The sequence below is a fragment of the Halichoerus grypus genome, chromosome 8, assembly GCF_964656455.1.
Source record: "Halichoerus grypus chromosome 8, mHalGry1.hap1.1, whole genome shotgun sequence".
In the NCBI taxonomy this organism is placed as follows: Eukaryota; Metazoa; Chordata; class Mammalia; order Carnivora; family Phocidae; genus Halichoerus; species Halichoerus grypus.
In genome coordinates, this window is record NC_135719.1 from 4,727,606 (window position 1) to 4,751,423 (window position 23,818).

The 23,818-nt window shown below is 53.1% G+C and overlaps 1 protein-coding gene across 2 annotated transcripts in view; it reads right to left on the reverse strand.

Moving 5' to 3' along the window:
* Positions 1-3,968: 3,968 nt before the first annotated feature.
* Positions 3,969-23,818, reverse strand: part of ALPK3 (alpha kinase 3) — a 53,534-nt gene continuing 33,684 nt past the window's right edge. For both annotated transcript variants that reach the window (XM_036083023.2, XM_078078841.1), the window contains 9 exons: positions 19,075-21,154; positions 17,671-17,818; positions 17,135-17,262; positions 16,943-16,978; positions 14,524-14,804; positions 13,891-13,979; positions 12,896-13,119; positions 10,374-10,422; positions 3,969-9,795 (listed from right to left, as the gene is read on the reverse strand). In XM_036083023.2, the coding sequence (XP_035938916.1) occupies positions 9,450-9,795; positions 10,374-10,422; positions 12,896-13,119; positions 13,891-13,979; positions 14,524-14,804; positions 16,943-16,978; positions 17,135-17,262; positions 17,671-17,818; positions 19,075-21,154 (3,381 nt within the window). In that variant the 3' untranslated portion in view covers positions 3,969-9,449. The remainder of the gene's footprint in view (positions 9,796-10,373; positions 10,423-12,895; positions 13,120-13,890; positions 13,980-14,523; positions 14,805-16,942; positions 16,979-17,134; positions 17,263-17,670; positions 17,819-19,074; positions 21,155-23,818) is intronic.

A 23,818-nucleotide genomic window follows, 5' to 3' on the forward strand; every position in this document is an offset into this window, starting at 1 on the left:
TGAGAGTTGGCAAGATGGCTGTCAGGGGTAGGGGTAGAGATTTGTGCTGGCCACCTCACCTTGAGGGAAGGGAGAGATACCAGGGTCTCCCACCTTGGAGAAGAGCAGCGTGTGAGTGGCCCTGGGATGGATCCTCTAGTTCCAAGAGACGGTAACAACCATGGTACCAGCTGAGAGCCAAGCGTCTGAGAGCTTGGCATGTGCCAGATTGTGCTACAAGCTCTAGCTACGTGATCTCCTTGAACCCTTACACTAACCCAAGGACATAGGTACTGGTCACCATTTCCTCCATGGAGGTGTGTGATGGGGGGACCAGCGCCATAAATGGAGCAACCATGGAGAAGTTGAACAGCCTGAAGTAGAACCATGGGTCACTGTGCTGCCTGTTTGTATTGGGGAGTTCTGAGCCAGCTCTCAGGTGCCCACTCCATGTTTCCACCTCACCAGCTGCTTGGCAGACAGGATGGATTCTGCACTTAAAGCCGATGGCTGTGAATTGTGTTCTCTGGTCAGACCCCGTGAAATCTGGGATACTGTGTCTCTGAGCAACTTCCTGAGTAAGATCCAGCACCAATTTATTCTGCAGAGGCTGATGTACTGGGCGATCACCCACATAACCTGAGTAATTTGACTCCAACTGCTCCAAAACCACACATTTTGTCCTGGTAGAAAAGAAGAGCCCCAGTGAGATTTCTCTTCCAATGGCAGAGTCCACACAGCAGGACACCTGAGGGTCTTAGGTACACTCCTTAGCCTGAGATGGGGATTCTTGTTCAAGTGATTTACGAGGGAGGGGGGTGCTCTTGGCAGAAGGGGAGGAAGCGATACAGAATAAGGCAGGGGTAAAAATAAGAGTGTGGTCTTGACTAGAGTCTGACTTTAGTTGGATTCCACAGGGAAACTCTGAAACACAAACTTGCCCATAGGTTAGTCGCGCCTTGAGGCCAGGCCAGGCCAGTCAGTTGTGGGCCAAGGACTAGGGAAGGGATTAGGAAGCATTTTGCCTCCCAGGTGAGGCAGTTTCCATTTGACTCAGGGCAATTCTTCGGACAAGGGGCAGCTGTGAGCTAACAAACTCACAGCACCTGGGAGATGGGTCCCCACGGTAAAGGGGGCCTGGGCAGGGCAGCAGAAGCCTCCACTGCAGGTGAGAAGTGATTGGCTCTGTTGGACCCCTCACTCCCAGGCTGCTGGAAGCAGGGCGCTGGCTGCTGGGGATTATCCTAAGCCTGGGCCCATGCCAAAACAGAGTCTTTTCCGTAGGTCCTCTGCCTGCCTCAGGGGGCTCTCAGACAGGACCCTGGCTTTGTCTGCAGCCTTGTTCCAATGAGAATTCTCATGGGGGTTTGGTAGAACCAAAGAAGTTTAGTGTGAAACCAGGGTGTTGAATTTGGTTGGAAATGACAACAGCCAGTTGAATCCTCAGGGCCGTATCCCACCCTGGACCTGGATGTACTGTTCCAGCCATTAAAAAGCCAGTGGCCAGAGCAGTTGACTACACCATTAAGTCAGGCCAGGAATCCATAGACTCATCTCCTGTCGTAATGCTACCATCTGGGTACATATGGCAAGTGCCGGGAGCGTCCCTTTGTCCGCACATGCGCCATGTGCTCTGAGGCGGGGCTTACAGTAACTGCTGTGCCTCATTAGCCTTTGGAAATAATAGGAAAGAGCCATTTGTGAGCCATATCCATTCCAAGGCCAGAGGACAGTGCCTTGTGGGTTCCAGGACCGGACCCCCTGCCCCGAGCCAGCTCCAGGCATACAACCACAGCCTCCTGAAGACAGATACTGCTAAAGGCTGAGTGCCATCATCCTCATCCTTCCCACTGTAATTCAACAACGGAGCTCAAATTTGCCTGGTTGAATGGGATATGACCCAATTACTGATAGGTGGTTCCTGAAGCAGAAGGAGTTGGGGGTCCCTCGGTAGGCATTTTTGTTTCAAGTAAGAGCCACATCAATGACCAGCAAAGGAAATTTAAAGGAATCTCACCCCTGGACAGTCTCAGGGAGACCAGAACCAGGAAAACCAGAGACCAGACCCACCCCGCACCCCACCTACAGACAGACCATTCTTGTCTATTCACTTCTGGTAGCAACCTCTATAGATAAAGTAAATGAATGATAGATAAATGGATGAATAGATGGGTGGATGGATAGATGATTGATAGATAAAAATATATAGACACTATTTTTTATTGTCAACTTTAGGCATTCTCTGTTGACTCTATACAAAGAGGATCTGTTGTTTGACAGCTGTATTACCATTTTAGTTCTTCTATTCATGATGTTGCACTTGGGGTCAATTGCTACTGCTTGGGTTGGCAGGACAGAGCAGAGATCCAGAGGAGCCTTCCCTCTGACAACATCCTAGAATTGTCATGCCAGCCCTAGGTGGGCCATGTCCAGATCTCCTACTGCCTACAGACTTCTTCCTGAGGAAGAAATAACTCTGTCTTGCTTAAGACTACCATCATGGGAGGGCTTCTCTGTCATTTCCAGTAACCACTGATCCTAACTGATGCACCACTGCTCTTGGGGTTCAGTGCAAATGTCCTTCCATGGTCTAGCCTCACCCCCTTCTGAACCTCATAGTGCGATACCAACTGTGCCCTCACTGACCATGCATTATCCACACGAGCTTCCGTTCCATCCCTCTGTTACAACCTGACACAGAACCTTGCATGGATTGTTTCTTCTGCCTGGTACGCTCTTCCCCTTCCTCTGACCAACACCCTTCTGATCTCAGCTCAAGCATCAATGCCTTCAGGTTGGCTCCTGAGAGCCCCAATCTAATTCGAGTCCCACACCCTGCTGGTATTCTCTCCCATTCTTCTGCTTTGTAGTACTTAACACATATATTCGCCATTATACATTTATTGGTGTGTGTGTTTAATGTTTGTCTCCCCCACTAGACTGTAAGCTCTCTGGGGGAGGGGTCTATGTCTGTTTTGTTCACGGTTATGTACCCAGAATGTAGAATTGTTACATATGATAGGTAGTCTATAAATTCTAGTAAAAGGATTTAAACAATGATGAGGCAGCTCAGTTTGGGGAATTTAAGCAGCAAGCTCCAACTCCTCTGCCTAGGAAAGCTGGGTTTGAACTAAAGTTTGTCTCTCTTGTTCTAAGCTTGCCAAACAACTTTTCCTTTCGGAAGAAGGGAAGAATTTGCTTTTCAGGTCAACGCACGTGTCCAGTCTCCTGGATGGTTAAATTTCTCATTAAAAATTAGTGAGTTAGGGCGCCTGGGTGGCTCAGTTGGTTAAGCGACTGCCTTCGGCTCAGGTCATGATCCTGGAGTCCCGGGATCGAGTTCCGCATCGGGCTCCCTGCTTGGCAGGGAGTCTGCTTCTCCCTCTGACCCTCCTCCCTCTCATGCTCTCTGTCTCTCATTCTCTCTCAAATAAATAAATAAAATCTTTAAAAAAAAAAAATTAGTGAGTTGGGTTTTTGGTGCACAAATCCCATTTTCTCGTAAGTTTAATGAAAGAGACAGCCTCCCTGAGTTTTATCACTCAGGGGTATTGGCACCATCAGGTCAGAAAGTTGAGACCCAGACCCTGTCCCACACTACACTATTGATCTGCCAATAACCAGAATCCACACCCAACATAGCTCAGGGGATGAGAGGCAGAATCAGATCAGGAAAAAGAAGAGTCACACCTGGAAGAAACTGTATGCACTAGCTAATACACATTGTCAAAAACTATAGGGAACATTTATGGAAAAATTTTAAAGGCTGTTTGACCAAGATAGGTAGAATATAATTTTGCTTCAGGTGATATTTATTGATATGTTTGCTCACCAGAGATCTACATGTAATGCAGAAGCTCAAACAGCTAGATACAGTTTTTAATCATTGCAGGGTAGGGGGCGGATAATACAAATCTGGACCAAACATTGACCCATGCTAAATTATATTAAAAAGACCAAATATCCAAGAAAGCAGGAACTCACGGATCTCAGGAGAATAGAATGCTTTATTGGGTCCCTTGCATGCATCCAGCCCATCCATCCTCTCCCTGTCCTCCGACAGGACCCAGAAGGTGGTCTTGCTCCTTGCCACGAGAAATACATGGGTGAGGTTCTGCTGGCTTTCCTCTCTAGGCCTGGAATGCTGGTTGGGAGAGCTGCTGTGAAAATGAGCAGCCTGATCTCAGCAGCAGAGATAGATACAAGGAACAAAGTAGAGGAGTCATCACAATGGTCATGGGCATGGAAACCAGACCTCGAGCGGTGGCTAATCAACCACTGGGTCCCAGGAATGAAGACCAGACAGTCCCTAAGATATTACCTAGTTATAACCATAACTAAAGACTTCTGGTTGGGCAAACAGGTCTTTCTCAAGCTGCCAAGGTGGAGTCAAAATCTCCCACTAATTTCCAGACCTTCAATGGAGAGTAAGCCAACTATCTCTGAAGGGAAACCTTATTTTAACACTTAATGCATATCGTGAACCTTCCTTGGCCTTCCCTAAAGGGATCTGTGTCCATTTATCTGGGAACTATAGAAGGAAAAGAAAAATACCCAAACTTGGGGAGAGGAGTTCTGTAGGATAGCTTAGCTCCAAGCTAAGTCCAATTTCTGGGGGCAAAAGAAAAGCATGTGGTCTGCCAACCAATGGGGATAATTAATAGACCAAATTTGCACCACAGTAGACAGTGGAATCTCAAAGCCAACCCAGGATTATTTTGAGTGAATAGTTGAAATGGATATATTTTGAAGGAGACATCCCTCCCACAGTGGCACTCTGATGTGCGGGGTAAGAGTGACCCTAGTAGGATAGGACAAGCACAAGCCATTGGAACCCCCCTCCCTACCAAAATGGTAAATCAAAAGTAGAACCGTATTCCTGGGGGAAATGTAGAAATCAGTGTAACTATCAAAGACCTGAGAGTGAAGTCATAGTGATTCCTACCACAGCTCAGCTTGACCAGTGCAAAACACCAAGAAGTCTTTGGATCGCTGTAAGCTTTAAAAAGTGAAGTCTCCAACTGCAGGTGCTGTTCCAGAGATGGTCTTCTTGCTCAAGCAAATTCATCCAGCTCCTCACATTTGGTATGAATCCTTTGCTCTAGTGAATTCATTTTTTTCCTTCTATTTTGATGAACAAAGAACTTCAGGAAGAGTTCATCTTCAGCTGAATATCATAGCTGACCAGCTCTGTGCCACCACCTGGCCCACAGGGACACTGCCCTCACCACCACAGTGTTCCCTCACACTGACAGAATCATGCTGATAGAGCCTGGAGTCAGCAGTTTCCCTAGATGCCTTGATAAGACATATGTGAGTCAGAGGTGGGAGATAAATCATGTGAAAATGCAAAAAAAAAAAAAGAGGGGGGTTTGGTAAATTCCTGGGGGTTGAGGGGTCTGATCAGGTCAGAATATTTCCTCCATAATGTAGAACAAATTACCGCATTTTTAATCCCTTACCACTAAGACCCAATTCCAGGCAAAAATGTAATTTTAGGGCATCTTGTTCCAACCCATGTACTGACTGACCTAGAAGGCCACCAGCTTTGGGTTGGGCCGAGAGCAAGTGAAGGTTCTCCGGCTGGGAGAATGGTTCTACCAGGCCCCATGACCTGACAGATACAATGGTGCTTGAGGTGTCTGTCTGTCTGTGGCATATTGGGGAACCGTGTGGGGCCTGTTGCTAATGAAGTTTGTGGCAAGTCCTAATAAGAAAAGTATGGCGGGGAAACTCAGGGTTCAGAACCAAGTGATTCTCTGGCCAGCAAGTAACTACCATCCTTTTGAGACATGGTGCTCTGGCTTGCCACTGGGCTCTGGAGGAGCCTAAATGCTTGGCTACAGCATAGCGGGGGGCCATGCTGCCCCCCATGAACCGGGCTTATCTGATCCACCCAGCCATAGTGAGCCATGGCCAAAAGCACTCCATCTTCAAGGGGAGGCTCCAGATAGGTCTCTGAAGGCACAGGTAGGCCATGGGTGTGAATTCCTCACTCACTCTTCCATGCTCCCTCCTCCTGACCTGCGGCTGAGCCTCCCCTGAGTCTACACCTATCACTTCAAGAGGGCAGGAATCTGTCTCGACCACTATGGGCCCTTCATCTGGATTTGCTTTCCTTATCCATCATGCCTCCCACCATCAATATCCGTGGACTTATCAAATGCTGTAAACATCACTGTGGCATCCCCACATAGGGCATCCAACCAAAGAATGCATTCTACAGCAGAAGTGAAGTAATGGGTTGATGCCTATGACATTCACTCATCTGGTCAGGATCCCAGCAGTCCAGGAGCAGTCAGCTTGATAATATGGTGAGATGGTTTGCTGAAAACTCAGTGAGGGCACCAGCTGAGAAACACCACCTTGAGAGGTTGGGTCCGACCCGCAGGATATAGCACAAGCTTGGAACTGACATGCATCTCCTGGTGTTCGTTCGCCCTCACAGGCTGGGAAGCAGGCGGAGAGGGGCGAGCTATCCCTCCATCTCAGTGCCTTCCACACACCTGAGGGTTGGGACCAGGCTGGTGTAGAGGTTTTAGTCTCCAAGGAGACACATCCTCAAAATGCCATAGTAATACGTGAATTGGAAGCTGAGGTACACCTGGCTGTTTCGGGCTCCTTATAGCTCTGAGTGACACACAGCGAGAGGTCATGGAGTAGTAGGATGGTTAACCCTATCGAGGGAAAATCTGATTGCTGCTGCTTGGAAGGGGGCAGGGCAGGGCCACTGAGGAGCCGGACTTCAGGACGGAAACTTGGGGTCACTCCAACAGGCAGAGAATCCCTAGTCAGAAATACTAGGTCTCATGACCTGTTCTGGAAATGGACTCCAGCGTTTACCGGTGCTTCATTTCTTGCTGGGGTCAAGAATGTTGGTTGAAGATGGTTAATTTTACTCCCCAGGTTGCAGAATTTCAAAATGGGATTGTGATAGAAGGGGGAAGAGTGTCACTCGTGACACTGGACTTTGGAGAATGGTAGCCCCTGGACTTAGTCATTGGACGTGACTTTGAATGGTCTCCCCAAGCAGAGTGGAATTTACTCTTGGTTGTATGTGGGAGAGTCGTAATACATCAGGTGGGAAGAACAGTGTGTGTGTGGGTGGGTGGGGGTGGGGGAGTGTCTCTGCTGTTGCCACCAAGTCCTTTTCTACCCTCCCCCTCTCCACCATTCTTCTGGAAAGAATACCGGTCCTTTGGAAAACTGCCTCTGTCCCACTCCAGAGTGCCCTGAGCTCTAGGACAGGAATTTGAATCTCGAGTGAAGGGAGTCCCAGTGGCTGGTTGGGTGGATCAGCCCATAGCAGCAGCTCCCGGAATGCAAGCTCTGGAGCACCACTGGCTCCCACCATCTCAAGCCCAATCGTTCAGCTCTTCCTTTGGCTCTGGGAGCTGCCCCAACACCCTTCCCATGAACCCTTTTGCCTTGCTGAAGTGGGTCTGAGTCCATTTCTGTTGCTCAAAGCCCAAGAAACCTAATGGAAAGTCTCTTCTGAGGCCACCTCATGTATCTGTGCCTCCCACAGCTGTCAACTCGGGGTCTGGCATGAAGGAGGTGCTCAGCATATGTCTACTGAATGGACAGATGAATGAATGGATAACATCCCAACTCCCAGTTCACCAAGGCAGTCTGGATCTGCAGACTGGGGCACATGAGGGCAAGAGGAAAAAGTGGGGAGAGTCCCCTGAGCACAAGAGGAGGTAGAGAAGTCAGAAATGTCAAAACGGAGGGGCATACATGTCAGGCAAGGGAAGTTGTGGCATGGGGTTGTTGGGGAGTAAGAAGCCTCTGCAGCGTGGGAAGCAGGAAAGGGCCAGTGAGCAGCTGGCAGGCAGAGGCTGGTTGTCCCCGGGGCCGGCCTTGGGGCAGTGGAGACAGCCAGAGACGCTGGACATTTCCCCAGAGCCTCCAGCTCTGCTCTTCCTTCCTGGGTTCCTTCCTTTGTGTTCCTCTCCCAAGTGAAGGAACAATTCCAAAGACCTAAGTCCCCAGATCCCCATCAGCCCAGCCGGGCAAGCAGCCCAGACTGTGTCGCTGTAGTCACAAAGGCTGAGACTGAATGTCCATCCAGGAGCCAAAGCCTGGATTCATTATTGCAGTGGGCCCGGGGGCTGTAAGGCGCCCTTGGAGAACCTGCCTGGGGAGAGGGGGCCCTGACCCCATACACCTACAACCATACCAGATGAGGGCGAGCAGGGCACACAGTGGCTGCCTTTATTGCATTCCAAGGGAAGCTGGCTAGCACCAGGCCCATCCCTTCCCAGGCCACCAGGAGGGGCTCTCAGGAAGGTCCCGGGGTGCTGGGCGGAGCACAGCAATTGCCTGGGAGCCCATACGTGAAGCCCCAGAGCTGGAGCCCCGGGATCAAGAGCTAATGGCTGGGGCAGGCATCCTACTTCCCAGGCACAGGGACGCCCTCAGCCCAGCCTGTGGGTGGACTGCATCCTTCCTCCAACTCCCCAGTGCACTCCCCTTCGGAGACCAGCCCTAGCCCTCCATCCCTGGTCTAGAGGGGATGTGAACTTCACTGTGACTGCACATCTTTCCAGGACGGAGCACAAGGTCCCTCCGAGTCAACGCCTGCCCTCTGGCCGCAGCTGCTGACACAACGCTCATGCCGCCTCTCCCGCAGGGGCAGAGGGCCTGGGAGAGGCAGGGGAGGCGCGGACTGGTGGGCAGGGTGCGGAATCGGGCTGGGGAAGTGCCTGGGCAAGGGGACAAGCAGAGAGGCAGCGAAGGAAAGGCAGCAGGCTGCCAGGCAGCTGGAAGCTGGGGATGGGAGATGCGGGGGCAAAGGAGCGCGGGAAGCAGGTGAGTGAGTGCCTGAGTGCTGGGGGAAGGAAGGGCATGAACACGCATCACCAAAGACCACCGCACAAGAACAAGACAGGCTCTGGAAGTGTCCTGAGCCCCATCTGGGCTCAGTGACAGGTTAGTTGCAGGACGCGCTGGGAGGCACGAGGCCAAGTAGCTGGAAGGAGAAGGCTCCCTGAGAGTCACCAGGCCAGACACAGCGCAGGACACCCAGAGCCCCAAGGACAGGGAGAGGTCAGGGCCAAGCAAAAGTAAAGGGTAACCACTGGCCGGTGTGCCCCCCAGAGTACGACATTCACGGCAGGGTCTGGTGGGGCGGGGGGCTGGGTGCGGAGCTCATGCAGAGGACTCGGGGAGCCTCCAGCAGTGGCCAGTGTAAACTTCAAGGAGGGCCTAGGCCACCAGGCACGTGGGGGTGGGGCGTGGGAGCCCTGGCTGACAGTGGCACCAGGAGAAGCCCCCCGGGTGCCACCATGCACAAAAGCCGTCTGATGAGGAGTGGATTGAGGAGAGGCTGCTCAGAGAGGCCCCCTTCGTGGCGCCTCCTCAGCGCACCTTCTCTGGTTAGTTCCGTAGTTCTGGAGTCTCCATCGCCTCGAGCTGCTTCCTTGTTGGTCTGCTGCTGGGTGGAGGCCCCCAGCCTCCCGTGGGGGCTACCGCAGGCCCTGGGCCTTGCAGCCGCCCTCTTGGGTAGGAGGCTGTCCCAGCAACTGGGTGGCGAGTGCCTCTGAGGCCGGAGGGGTGGCCTTGGAGCTTGGAGTACTCTTCCGGGTGCCCAGGGGACTGGGGAGGCCTTTCTTCTGGGGCTGAGGACTCAGCTGGCCGCCCTTCCTGCCAGTGGATGGACTCTTGGAGCCTTTGGCCTTGCCTTGAGGGTGAGCAGCCTCAGGGCCCTTGAGGGGTTTGAGCCCCAGCATCTCACAGAAGGGGTTGCACTGGTGGGAGGAGGCAAACTGGTCCAGCAGGGCAGGGAAACAGCTCTCCTTGAGGCCTTGGTATCTGCATCCAAACAGTGAGAGCTGAGCGGGAGTCCACCCAGAGGGAGAGCCCTGGGGGGCCTACGGTGGGGTGCCCATGGCCAGGGTGTTATGCCCCATCCTTCCGGGGGTGCTGGGGAGTCCAGCTGGGTACTACCTCAGGTAGCAGCACCCCAAACCTGAATTCTACCCCAAAGCCCCATTACACGGTGGTGCAGGAATTCAGCACGTCCACATCCTCTGGTGTGAGGGTGATCTGCCTTGTTAGTACAAATTAGAGCAGACTCGGCGTCCCCATTTTACTCCCAGGGCCTTTGCTCATCTGCATCGTGATGAGCCTTCTCAAGCCAGAAGGACGAGGAGCCCAGAGGTGCGGGTGATCCTATGTGGGGGCATCGATACTGCTGGTCCAGACCTGGCATCAGGGGCACGGTGGGTGGAGGTCAGCGGCCCCCGGGACGTGGCTACACGGCCACCGGCGCCCCAGACCCCATCTGGCCACAGGCCCAGAACCTTGAGGAGGGAGACCCAGAAGAACTTGGATAATTTTACACCCCGAGAAGATTCTCAGAGGGCCTTCTGGCCCCGAGAGCTACTCACCCTCGCAGTTTGGTAGCAATCTGCACATCGCTCATCTTCCAATCCACCCCTGGAAAGAGACAAAGCTGGAAGCTGCGGCAGCCTGGGTCAGCTCCAGGGCCCCCACCTCTCCAAAACAGGTATATCGCTGGACGGGAGCGTGCCAGGGTTCAGGGCACGTCCTCACTTCCGGCCAGGCTCACACGCAGTGTGGGCATCTCACTATTGTTAGTAGTAATAAGACCCCCTTTTGCAGGTGAGGAGACAGGCTCAGAGGTCAGGGGCCGGAGCAAGGTCACATTCATCCATTCACTTGCTAACTGCACACTGACCATGTGCAGTGGCCACTGTGAGTCAAAGTACAAGTTCAGGTCTTGCGCCTCGATCCCAGCCCCCTCCAGCTGTGCAATCCTGCTCTACTGGCGACATTAGGCCACAGGCTGGGCTGGCCGCTGACTTTGAGCTGGCATCTGCTCCTTCCTCTCCAGGCGAGGGAGAGCAGGTAGCAATGTGGACGTAAACCAGGCTGGACCAGCAGAAAAGTAACAGTGGGGAAGACTGGCTTCTACCTACTCACACAGGCAGCAAGCCCGCGCCCCAAGAAGCCGAGACCAGGTGACGGTGTTGGGAGAACAGAGCCAGGCAAAACGGGCCCTGAGGGACTGGCCTCTCCAGCCTGGCTGGTCTGCCCCGGCATCCCAGCATCCACACATTAGAGGGGGAGCCTCTCCCCACTTTCAAACCATCCTGTCACATCCTTCTGGGGGCTTGCCTTTCGCGACCAGGGCTCAGCGCTGGGTACGACGGATGAGAGTCGGGCACACGTGGACCGATGTCAGCCCCGGCCCTTCCGAGCTGCTAAGAGCTACGAGAACCACCTCTAGTCCTCAGCTCTCAGAGGCGGGTAATGCAGGGTGGGTGAGAGGCTCACGGGGTGTGCAGGGCTCTAGCTTAGTGTCTGAGGCATAGTGGTCGAGCAGTTAGACGTTAGTCCCTGTCATTTCTCTCTCGGGGGTGCCACCTTCCACCCTACACCCCAGTAACCATGGCCCCCTACGTTTGCACAGAATTTTAGTTTGCAGAAGCGCTCACAGCCATGGCCTCACTCAGTCCTCCCAGCCAGTCTGAGAGGTAGGGATGAGACAGTCACTCCATGGGAGGGAAAGTGTGGCCAGGCTCAGAGAGATTGTGGAAATCACCCTGCCTGAGCTTTGGCTTTCTCCTGGGTCTCCAGAGACCAGCCGGAAAGCCCTGAGACATAGACGAAAGCCGGATTTCTTTGCGTCCCAGGTCTTTCTACTGCATCACATTATCCTCTCATTCTAGAAACTGGTGTACTTATCACAGCTTCTTGAGGACAGTGAGGATTCCCGATTCACCTTTTTACCTTCCCAATAGTGGCTAAATGTTGGACGGATGGAGTCAACCAACAGAAGGAATGACAAAGGCTTAACGTGCTACCAGCTCCCCGTCAATATATGGAGTTACATATACCACATTTACTGTGCCGCTCAACCCCAACGAGAAGCAAATTTAAGCCAGTTTTCTATCTCTGGCCCTTGGCTTTCTCACTGATTCACATCGGGGACCAGATATGGTGATGGGTGATACTCCCAGCATTCTTCTCCTCCCACTGTAGAGAAACTCTCCTTTCCTCTCCCCTGCCCAGTTCTGGCTAGAGGGCAGCCTGGGAAGGACTGGGCAGAGAAAGGAGGATTTGTGCTTGCTGGCCTTTGTTGGGGGGAGGTCTGAGGAATGGGAGAGACAGAAATAAGAGGAAGCCACAGGGACTAAGTTGGTTCACATAATAAAAAGCTAACAAAAGTGGAAGGAGGAGGATGTAGAGGAAGAGAAGGAGAGGAAGGAGAGGGAAGCGGAGTGGGGGGGAGGAGGAGAAGAAGGGAGAAGGGAGAAAGGGGGAGGGGCAGATGGGGGGAGGAAGAGGAGAAGGATGAGGGGAGGGAGAGGAGGATGTAGAGGAAGAGAAGGGGAAGAGAGGGAAGAGAGGAAGGAGGAGGAGAAAGGGAAGAAGAGAGAAGGAGGGGAAGGGGAGAGAAGGAGGGAGAGGAAGAAGAAGAGGGAGGGGAGGGGGAGGAAGGGGAAGGGAGGGAAGGAAGGAGGAGGAGAAGGGGGAAGAGGGGGAGGAGAGGAAGAGGAGGGGGAGATGGGGAGGAAGGAGAGGAGGGAGAAGGGGCAGTAAAGCTGGGGCGCTAGGACGGAAGGGAGAGTTTGGGAAGTATGGAGAGAGAGAAAGTCGAGAGCAGAGCTGCCAGGAAGGGAGGAAGGGAGATTTTGAAAAGATTTTGGCTGTGGCTGTTTAATTAGCTCCCATGTCATGTTCTTTGAACTAAATTCCTTCTTAACTGTAACTGGAGCCCAGAATGTGCTCCTGCGGATGCCACGGCAGTTCTAGGTGAGGCCACCGAGGCCGGCGTGTGTTAGTGGCACCTGCCCGGTCTCCTTGACCTGGTCCCGGGGCGGGGGGGGGGGCAATGCTCCGCACGCCCTCATGCACGCGCACCCACACCCGCGCAGCCCCCTACCTGCCAAATCGGTGACAAGGAAGCTGCCATTCGTCCACAGGTACAGCCAGTGCTGGAAGGTCTGGCACTTCTGCCGGACCTCAGAGCTGCAGGATGCGTCCGGAGCGGCCGCGCAGGCCCCCTCCCGAGAACAGTAAGGCTGCAGGGGCTGGCCCAGGTCCTCCTCCAGGGTCGCATAGGGGATATTGTTGGCAGGCCGGTAGATGAGGTACAGTGGGAGGATCCTAAACACAGTTCCACTCCGCTGTGAACAGAAGTGCGGCCCCAGAGAGCCCCTCCCTCCACCGCAACTCCACACTCTTGGGTTGGAAAGGAGGGTCCTTCCAAGAATGGAATTCTCAGCTCTGGGACCGAAGGACAGAGACGGAGGCCAGCTCTGCTCTGAGCTCAGGAAAGGGAATGAGGCCATGGGCTTCAGGGTCCTGTCCATGCCCTGAGCTCAGTGGGATTCGAAATGCATGGTGCTACAGCCCCAGGAGAACCCTGAGCTTGAGTGAGGGACCCAGAGCAGGACGCGGCCAACAGAAAGGAACACCTCTAGAGAGGATGCTCCATGCCAACCAGACCCCAGGGTTCAAGAGTCAGAGTTCAGGTCTCAACATGGAAACAGCGACCATTTACAGCTGACTCCTACAAAAACCTACACAGACACCTACTGCCCGCAGGAGGAGTCCCGAGCAGCTGGCCTGGAGGTTTACCCCACCCCCATCACCTTCAGAGAGTCCCGGCATCCAGCCACCCGCAGACATGGAACTAAGGGGTGGGGAACTGGGGTGAGTGGGGGGAGACCCAAGAGCAGGGCAGAGGCTTTTCTAAAGTGGGCGGTTAATCTTGAGGTCTTTATTTCTAAATTTTGTGGGACCATTGAGCCGAGCATGGGGTTAGCTGTGGGCCGTAACTCAGGATGCCCCTGACGGACCCTGAAATCACTGTTCTGGGCAGAAGCTTGAGTCAGCAGGTCTGCACACCGCGTGCCCCGCTTCGTGTGCACTTACTCGGGTACCTCCCCAAAGCCAGGGGCTGCCTGGGCTTCGGCCGCAAAGATCTTGCAGTACTCCCGACTCATGTTCTGGATCTTGCATCCCTGTGGGTTAAAGAGAACCAAGTCTGGTCAGCAAGGGTGCTTCGTCGCTCTCCATCATGTCCGGCTCTAAGCGGGAGGGCCATCTGCCAGGGGACTGCAGGGGGTATTCCAGCCCTGGGAAAGGTGGCGTTCACTCCTTCCCTGCTCCCTGCTCTGCACCTGAGTTTTCTCATTTGCAAAACAAGAGGCTGTGGGCTTGTTTTCAAAGTGGTTTCCAAATTGTGTTCCCTGGAGCCCAGGAGGCAGTGTCCCCAGGGCCGGGCTGTGGGGAGCAAGGGAGACACCGGGCGGCCCACCCCACCCAGTCACTCTCCTTTCATCTCACGCAGAGGCTCCCTGCAAGGTATGGGTGAAGGCAACGAGAAAGGTTTCTGCTACAAAAATATGGTTTGAAAACTATGGCCCCACATAGCCAAGCTCTTCTCGAGACCCGTCCCAGGAACCTCATGAGGTTGACGCAGTGGCCTCTGCCTCCAGCCGGACCCAAGCTGGGGAAGGGAAGGAGGTGACAGTAGAAGGAGGGACCGGGGATGGGACACTGTACCTGAATGGTGACGTCGTAGTTTCTGCCCAGGAGAGAGGTCTCGCTGCTGGGTCCAAACACAAGCAGGCTGGACACCTTGATGATGCACGTGCGGCCTGACTCGAAGATGGGCTCCAGCCCGTAGATGACCTTGGCCTGGGAGGCCTTCCGAAGGCCATACCCATGTCCAGCCCCTCGTAGCTCCTCGCTCACCAGGCGCCCAAAGAGCTTGTCCCCCCAGCAGCCAGAGTCAGCCAGACCCTTAGCAAACACCATGGGGGTCATCTCAATCTCCTCTCCAACTGCAAGGGAACAGGGAAGATGTGGAAAACTAGAAGTTGCTGCCCCACCGAGGTGGGTCTGTCGGGCAGGGAGAGCCAGAACAGTCTCCCACCTGCCACTCTGGCGCGCTCACTTGCGCCCATGACTGCTCTTTGGGGGTCCGTACACCGCGGGGCCCAAACCAGCCCGTGAGCTCCCGAGGGTGGATCTGTGCCGAACACAACCCCCACTGTTTAACAGTGCTTGAGTGTGCCCGGCACAGAGCAAGGACGAGGTCAGTGTCTGCACAAGGCACGGCTTTTCCGTGGAAGCGGCAATCCATGCATGGATTTTGTTTGGGAATTAGGTGTTTTGATCAAATGAATAAATGTCTCCATCTCAACCAACCTGTTTGACCGAAACAGTCTGCAGGACCAATCCAGTAGCATGAGCTGCCCCAGTGCTCAGACTGTGATCCCTACAAGCCATTTCCCTGTCAAGGGACCCCAAGCTCCCTAAAGAACCGGCTGATTCTAGGTCTCAGGCAGGAAGTGGACTCGATGGACCTAAAACATCCTGCCTGACCAGAGAGCAAAGAAGCCACTTTTAAAAAACCCCTGAGGCTTGTCAGAAGGACGCAGGAGCCAACTTTCTGAAGGGGCTTCCACGGGCCCAAATCAATCATCCCAACCAAAAAGAATGATTTCTACAATGTGGCGAACATATCAAATATGTTTTAAAAATTGCATTCTTAATTGTGTTTGGAAAAAACTCAGTCCTCCCTCCCCACACACAAAAAAACCCCAAACCTCATTGGTGACCTTTGGAGGATGCTAGGACACCAACTCAGGGCAACGAAAGGACCATTTCTTCTTTACAAAAGAAACTCAATGGATGAATGAAGAAATGACAGAATTAAAATACTCCAGTTGTAAACCCTAATGAAATCGTGGATTCAGGCAATAACTGGTAGCTGCTAAAACCTCTAGGTAACAAGTATCAGATACAGTTTTTAAACTTTTTCAAAGATAGGGCAGAAAACAACTGAATGAATGCAGGGGTCAATCTTAATGTTACTAGAGTAAAACAGTCAGACATTAATTGTGTGCTTCTAGATGGGATGCTAAGGGGTAGACAGAGCACACCTGTGAGGTGTTCTTGCCCACCCCACCCCCCCGAAAGAATTGCACCTGAATCTGACCAAGCCTCTCGATCGGATTACCAGTCTAGGAGAAGCACGTGAGAAGGGGAACATGTTAAATGGGGTTAAATCAACAAAGTCTAGAGTGTAAGAAATCCTATCTATCAAGTGACTTCAACAAATAAAAAGGGAAAACAGTGAACAAGAACAGTTATGTATTAGAGAGACTTAAGATCGATCTGCCCAAAGCAATGAGTGGTTCCTAATCCAAGTAAACCAACCCTTACGAGACAATTGAAATGCGACTGTGTTTGAGCACATTAAAGAACTACTGCTAAGGGTTTAGGTGTGAGGTTCTATTTGATATCGATTACACTGGACAACTGATCAAAAGGCACTAGTTGAATGACTGAGTGATTAAATGAGCGAATGAATGAATGAACGCATTAGTTGGCAGTGAGGCTCTAAAAATTTATCACCAGCTGCCTTCACGGCCCTAATCCTCAGTGTATCTCCTACAGAAGGAGCACAGCCTCTTGCTCTAATGTTCGGGGAAATGCCTTATAATCACCAGAGACCTCCTGAAGATGCAGTTTTTCTGGGTCCCTTTCCCCCGAAGTTGTGATTAAGGGTATCTACAGCAGGGCCCTAGAAGCCGCATTTTTAGCAAGCTTGCCGTGGGGATCGGAGGCAGGAACCCACAGAGCACGGTGAGAAACTCCAGGAAGGGAGCTGGCAGGGTCAGGCAGGCTCTAGCGGCCAGGCCTGCCCTTGGTCAAGGGCTCCAACATGGGCCAAGGGCACGAGGCTGAATTAACCTCTTGTGGAAGGGCCCCTTGGCCACTCCTTCCCCCACGATCTTCGGAAATAGCAGTCCTCCCCATCCTCCATCCCGAGCCCTATCCTAAACAAGGAGGCCAAGGGTAGCTGGGTGTGGAGGTAAACATGGTATTTGGAATGGATAAAGTAGGTCCTCCCCGAGGATGGCAGGGGTAGGGATGAAGGCCCACCCGCTCCTCCCCCAGACAGGCATCATACCTTCACCCTCTTCTCTGGAGATGAATCCTGACAACACTGTGGGGGAGAAAAAGAAGAGGAGGCAGTTGTCCTCAGGCTGGCCTGGCCTGGAGAGAGCACCCTCCCCGCGGAGACGAGCGCGGCCCTCCCTCAGGAGCCAGGCTCTCCCTCAGAAGCCAGGCTGGGCAGAGAGCGCAGGAGGGGCACACTCACCCTCGGGGCTGAGGCAGAAGTCGGTAGTGGCCGAGCCGTGCTCGTTGTGGATGGTGCATCGATACACGCCGCAGTCGACGGGGGACGCCTGCACGATGGCCAAGGCTGCCGGCCCCTCATCCCCGGCACTGCAGAGAGGGGAGACCCCCCCCGGTGAGGGCCATTGCCATGCACAGCCCAGGGCCGGACTGTGGGCCTGAGGATCGTGACACCCTGTCCTCAGAGGCTGCTGTGGACCCCGGCTCCGAGAGCACAGGCAGGGGCGAGTGGTCCTGTGGTCAAGGGCTGGTCCTGGATCACACAGGTCTGGCTGGCCGTCCTGACACTCCCTGGCTGTGGGACCCTGGCAAGTGATTTAATACCTCCGAGCCTCCACTTTCTCCTCTCTACTGAGGAAATACTAGAATCTCCTCCTAGGGTGACCGTGAGCATTACGTGATAGATGGGATAGAGCCACAGTGGGAGGACTATGGCCCACATTCTCATCGCTGTACCAAGGGAGCCAGGCAGGTGGACGTGGCATCCGGCTGGCTTACCTCCTGCCCACCTCGCCCACTGGGCGCCGATCCTTGGCCCACGTCAAGACTGAGTCACTAAGAATGTTGAAAAACTGGCACCAGAGCTTCAGGCTGCCCGAGGCGTCAGGAAACTGCTCCACCCGAATCTTCCGGATCACCTGTGGGGCTGAGAGCAGGGGCCCAGTTAAGAGGGACAAGCCACTTCCCTGCCATCTTGTGCCCCTCACCCTGGCCCCACCCCTGCTTCCCTGGGTGTCCCTGGTGGGACAGGTTGAGAGGAAACAGGATTCAAGCCTGCCCACAAACCCACTGCTTCGGGGCCGCCAGCCGCGTCCCACCTGTTTCTCTGAGGCGTTTGCTTTGACTCCAAAGCACACATCGTAGCTGGAAGGCCCCACTCCTGTGTCCCCCACCCCGGGCCTGGGACAGCCTCAGAGCCCAGGGCAGACGGCAGCTGCACTTGTGGGGAGCCCAGCATAATGTATATAATTGTTGAATCACTATGAAACTAATGTAACACTGGGTTACGTTATATCATATTGTATTACGTTATATCGTATTATCTATGTGTATACATCATATTAGAGATATACGTTATATTACATTACTATATATTATATTACAACTATACTCAAATAAAAAAATTTAAAAACAAAAAATCCACGAGAGACGAAACGCATAAATGGGAAGAAGAAACAGCACCACAAATTACCAGAATCAGAAATTCCCGAGGTCATGTCAGAACCTTCAGATATTAAATGGATCGCAGAGGATGCTATGGCAAATATCACCCTATTTGTTTTTTAGATGGTGTATTTTTACATTTTACATTTTTAGATGTATTTGTTTTATAGATGAAAAGGGAGAATTCACTGGATGGTATTGGCTAGGAAAGCCCACCCAAGAAGAAACAGATAACACCAATGACCTTACATCTATTAAACGAACTGAGTTCCCTAAAGACAACAAAGAAAACACAACAACGAAACATAAAGCTTCTCCTCAAATAAAATGCAAGGCTCTTGTGGCGAGAGAGAGAGAGAACTTCATTTTGGGTTCTAGGCCCTAACTCGAGGAACCTGTGTCTGGATCCCGACCCTCCTGCTCTGTACTCGGGGGACACGTCTGTGCAGAGGGGACGGTGGGGACGAAGGCACTAGACGTAGGACACTAGGGAAGCCAGCCCCGCGCTCAGGACCTGATTTCTTCCATCCTGCCTCAGCCTCAGCGGGACACAGTTGGTACTCTTCCCAATCCCGAGTGGCAGAGCCAGGACAAGAACTAGCCCTCTGGCTGCACAGCCTGGGGGGTCATTCCAGGAGAATGCGTAGGAGGGACTCTGCAAACCCCTCATGGGCGTGTGCGCCCCGAGTGTGCAACCCTCTCCCCGTGAGGCCCTCCCCCGCCCTCCCCATTGCTCACCTTTTAGCAGGTCTTTGGCTTTCTTGGATTTGGCCCAAGTGTCCTGCTTGCCTTCATCCAGGGCCTGCTCTGCGTCCACGCTGCTGGCCTTGGGGCCGGAGCCCGGGTCTCCTGCTGCCGGCTCGTCCTCTGCCCGCGGCACCTCCAACAGGCCTGCCTTTCTACCCTGGGTCGGGGAGCGTTTCTCCCGCCCCGGGGTCCCCGGGGACCCGGGTGCAAGGCCCTTCCTGAGCCCCCGAGGGGAAACTGTGGGGCTCTCCTTTTCTTCAGCCTTGGCTGCCTCCCCGTCTCCTCCTGCTCTGACCTTGGGGAGGAATCTCTTCCTCCGGGCCCCCAGAGCCAGCTCCTCAGGTGTGGCTGCGGGGAGGCCTGTTGGGGCCTCCTCCTCTCGGAAGGGTTCCTGGGCCCTTCTGTCTGCTGAGAGTGGTCCCTGACCAGAGGCCGTCTGCCCACCCGCCTCCTCCAGAGACCCTCGCACGCTGCTCTCCTGGGAGGCCCCCGAGCGCCCAGGCCCCTCGGGGGAAACCTCGCCCTCGCCCTCACTGGATCCTTCTGATGGGAGCCCAGGGCCCTCCTCCTCGCCTACCACGATGGCAGGGACAGTGAGCGTGCTGGGGCCAGCGCCCCGGGCTAGAGCCAGGGCCTGGCGGCCAGCCTGCACCTCCCGATCCAGGAGGCCGGTGAGGCGGCGGGAGGTGCGGGGGCTCAGCAGCACGCTCTGCGCGCTCTGCACTAGATGGTTGTTCTCCACGCGCTCCAGGATGCGCCGGGACGTCCGCGGACTCAGACCGGCCACTTCCACAGTGGGGGCCAGAGTGGCTGAGGACACCGGAGCCCCAGGGGCGGCTCCCTCCTGGGACTCCGCCCCCCCGCCCCCCGTCTCTGTGCTGGAGAGCTTCAGCAGCAGGAGCAGGTAGTTCTTCAGGGAGTCTATGAGGCCAGGGTCACAGCTCCGGGGGCCCGGGGGCCCCCCCTCCACATCCGGCCCTCGGGCACAGGCCCCCGCGCTGTCGGCTGACGTGGCTGCTGGTGGGTGACTCTGGGTGGGGGTCCCTGGCCCCAGGTGCAGTGGGGGGGCCGACCTCAGCAAGGCCTGGTCCTCGGAGGGCGGGAAGGCGGCAGCCCTCGTGTGCTGAGAGGCCGGAGTGCTGGGCAGTGCGTCCCGTGAGCTCTGGGTCAGGCCCGGCCCGGGAGGAGAGGGCACAGTAGGCACCTCTGGGTCCCAGCCAGCTGGAGGACAGCCACCCAGATCCATGCACGGCACTTCCCTCAGCTGCTCCTCCTTGGGCCGTGGGATCGGGCCATCCTCCGGCTTGTCCTTGACCGGACCCGACCACTCGGGCCCTCCCCGCTGCTCCGGACCACCCTGGGGAGGCCGCTGCACTGGGAGTGTGCGGCTGCCTGCTGGGGCACCCAGCAGGGCTGCCTCGTAGCTCCCGGGGGCTGTGACTGCCGCCCCCTCAGATCTGAGCACGAAACCAGGTTCTTCCGGGACAGAGGGCCCTTCAGGGGTCTGCTCAAAACACTCAATAATCTGAGGAGACTGAGGACCCTCTGAAGGGGGGCGTTTGGGGGCTCTGGACTGTGGGCTGAGGCTGGTCACGGAGCCCTTCTCTGACTGACCTTTTATGGCTGTGGGTATGCTCCCCTCTGACCGTGTCCCTTTTTCTTCCTGGATCCTTCTGTCTTCCTGCGTCCTCTTGCCTGTCTGTGTCCTTTCCACCTGTGTCCCTGCCCTTCCCTGTGCCACCGCATCCTCCTGGGAACTCCTGGCTGACGCTGGCCTCTCACTTTCTTGTGGCACAATGTCCACCTGAGTCTTCCTATCTGCCTGTGTCCTCTGGGTTGTTTGTGGCCTGTCTCCCTGGGTCCTCCCATCCACTTGCATCTTCCCATCTGCCTCCGTATTCTTCCTGCCTCCAGGTTTCTGGTCAGCAGATGTCCTCTGATCTTCCTGGGTGTCTGTATCCATGGGCTCGATGACGCCCTGGCTTCTGGAGTTGCTGCGACCAGCAGAGACCGCCTCGGCGCTGTTGCCGGCCACCACGGTAGGAGCCAGGTTTGCCTGGGATTCCGGGACCTGAGAACACACAGACAAAAGCAAGCACTTGGCTACATGAGACTTAGGATCTCTTTCAACCTGGCATCCCAGCCTCCTCTGACCTCATCCAGACGTGCCCTGATGGGAATCCTGCCACCTGGTTTTCCAGGCCTGCTAGGGGTTGGGAGGCAAAGGACGTGTGACAAAGGCCCAAGCCCACCCATCCCAATCCCTGATCCCAGAGTCTAGACCAAGGAATATCCAGAATCCAGGTCTAGCTCCGGCCCTTCCCACCTCTCCCTGAAGAAACCCTGCCTTTCCTGAAAGACCCCTCACCCCTGTTATTTGGAGAAGAGTGTCCTCTCTCCAGGGCTTCTGAGCAAATTAATCTGTCCCTCTTTTTTGGCACTAACTGACACCAGATAGAATTATGGGCAAAATGGGAGAGAGCCGAAGGGTCTCCTGACAATGGCCTCCATGACAGCATCTGCCATTAACGTTGAGCGAGTGGTAGTAATATGACACCATCCAAACAGAGAAGGTTAAAGTAATTAGGAACGCCACCTGTGCTGGAAAAATCAACAAAACATTATACTATTACCCTTTTGAACACCCACTATCTGCAAAGCACTCTGCTAGGCCCCTATGTATGATGTACACACTACCTCACTTACTCCTCACAGTATGAAATAGTTGTGAGCGTTCTCTCCATTTTAGAGATAAGAACACCGGGGCACACCGGAAGAGTGTGCAACTCTTGATCTCGGGGGTTGTGGGTTCAAGCCCCACACCGGGTGTAGAGATTATGTAAAAATGAAAATCTTTAAAAACATTTTTTTAAAAAAGTAAACCTTAGAGATAAGAACACACCAATGGCCGAAAGAGAAATGTGATTATCCACCGACAGTAAGTGGTAGAGGTTAGTTCAGAAGCCAGGTGTCTAATTTCAAATCCCAGGCTCCCAGCTGTGAGCGGAGAATGCCTCCCAGTCAAATATAATTAAAGGATTTCCGGTCTAAACATGGGGGCACAAGAGACAAGTTGCCTCTTTTCCTCCCAAATATAATCAAAGCCAACAAAGTAAACAAGAAAAAAAAAATTATAAACTTCATCATGAGTGAAACCGGAGGCATATAAAATCTACAGTCTCAAAAAAAAAAAGAAGAAGAACAGAAAAGAAAAACCGAGCAAGGGCTGCCTCAAGCAGATAGCTGAGCCACTGGGAGGCTGTTTGGGAACAAAAGCTGTGGGGAGAAAAGAAACCATGAAAACAGCTTGGGCAGATGAAGAGCGAAGAGTTCCACGGATCTCAGAGCGTGGCCGCAAAACACAGTTACGGTAGAGACAGGACTCATCCTGGTGTGATGAACCCACAAAGTCCCCTCCAAGGAGAGCTGTGGGATCGTGGAGAGCTGGGTGGGAATCACACAGAAGACGCTCAAGGTTGACATCCAGCTGGTGCAGGCAGAGGAGAGTGGAATGGCCCAGCGGGAGCACATCTCAGAAAATGCCAGCAAAAACATGCTACTGAAGAAACTTCTTGAAAATCTCTAAGCTTAGGAAGATGGTTTTTTGAACATATGCGGACTTAGGGAATATTGTTCCCACGAGCCCTGCTTGAGAAAACTACTAGAGAACATACTCCGGTCCACCAAAAGATGATTAGGGAAACCACAGCAAAATTCATGCTTAGCATTAAATATATTATTAATTATATAATCGAGACTAGAACCAAAGGGGTTTAGAGTGGCAGAGCAAAATGTCAGCGTTCTAGGCCCTGAGCAGGCAGAAATGATACAACTCGTACAAAAAGGGGAAGGAGGAAGAAGGTGACAAGTGGAGTAAGTTCCTTGAGTCTATCACCTATATAAGCCAGGAACCAAAGATTTAATCAAAGCTGAAAAACTAGGTAATAGAAATACAGGATATCTAACTATACAGAGATAATCACCTAGAAATAAGAGGTGGGGCTAATATGAGATGGAAAATGACAGGGAAAAAGAATAGTGGAAACACTTTATCATAGCTCGTCATAAGAAATTAAGACCCTGAACAGAGGAAATGCTTAATGGTATCATATAAAATATAAAATATATATTATACATTACCACATACAAATATCTCTAGTTATCAGAAGAACCACACACAAAACCAAAGGAAACAGATCACATAAAGAAAGACTTTAAAATATATATAATTAAACTACACTTGAATTAAGTATAAAATTTAAAGTTACTGAATATGGAATTTTGAATGAATGATACCATTCATTCAAATATGTGAAAAATAAGAATGTGGTGATGCTCAGAAGCCATCAAATAAAAGTCTGACTGGCCAAGGAATTACAGCAAAAATGCTCCTCCAATTTCTCTGACCACCAGTAAGATACTAACAGACAAAAACCCCTTGGAGCCAACAAACAGAGATTAGTGATACGTTAGAACCTTCTGTTAACTCCTGGTATTCTAGGATTAGGAAGCATTAACATGGGCATAAAATCTATAAATTTACAAAGAAAATGCTGACTTTGCACAATACTCATGAGAACAGAGATTTTTTGCTTTTTTTTTTTTTTAAGATTTTATTTTTAAGTCATCTCGACACCCAACATGGGGCTCAAACTCACTGAGATCAAGAGTCACACGCTCTAGAGACTGAGCCGGCCATGCACCCCTAGAGCCTTTGATTAAAGCTATCTTCTCT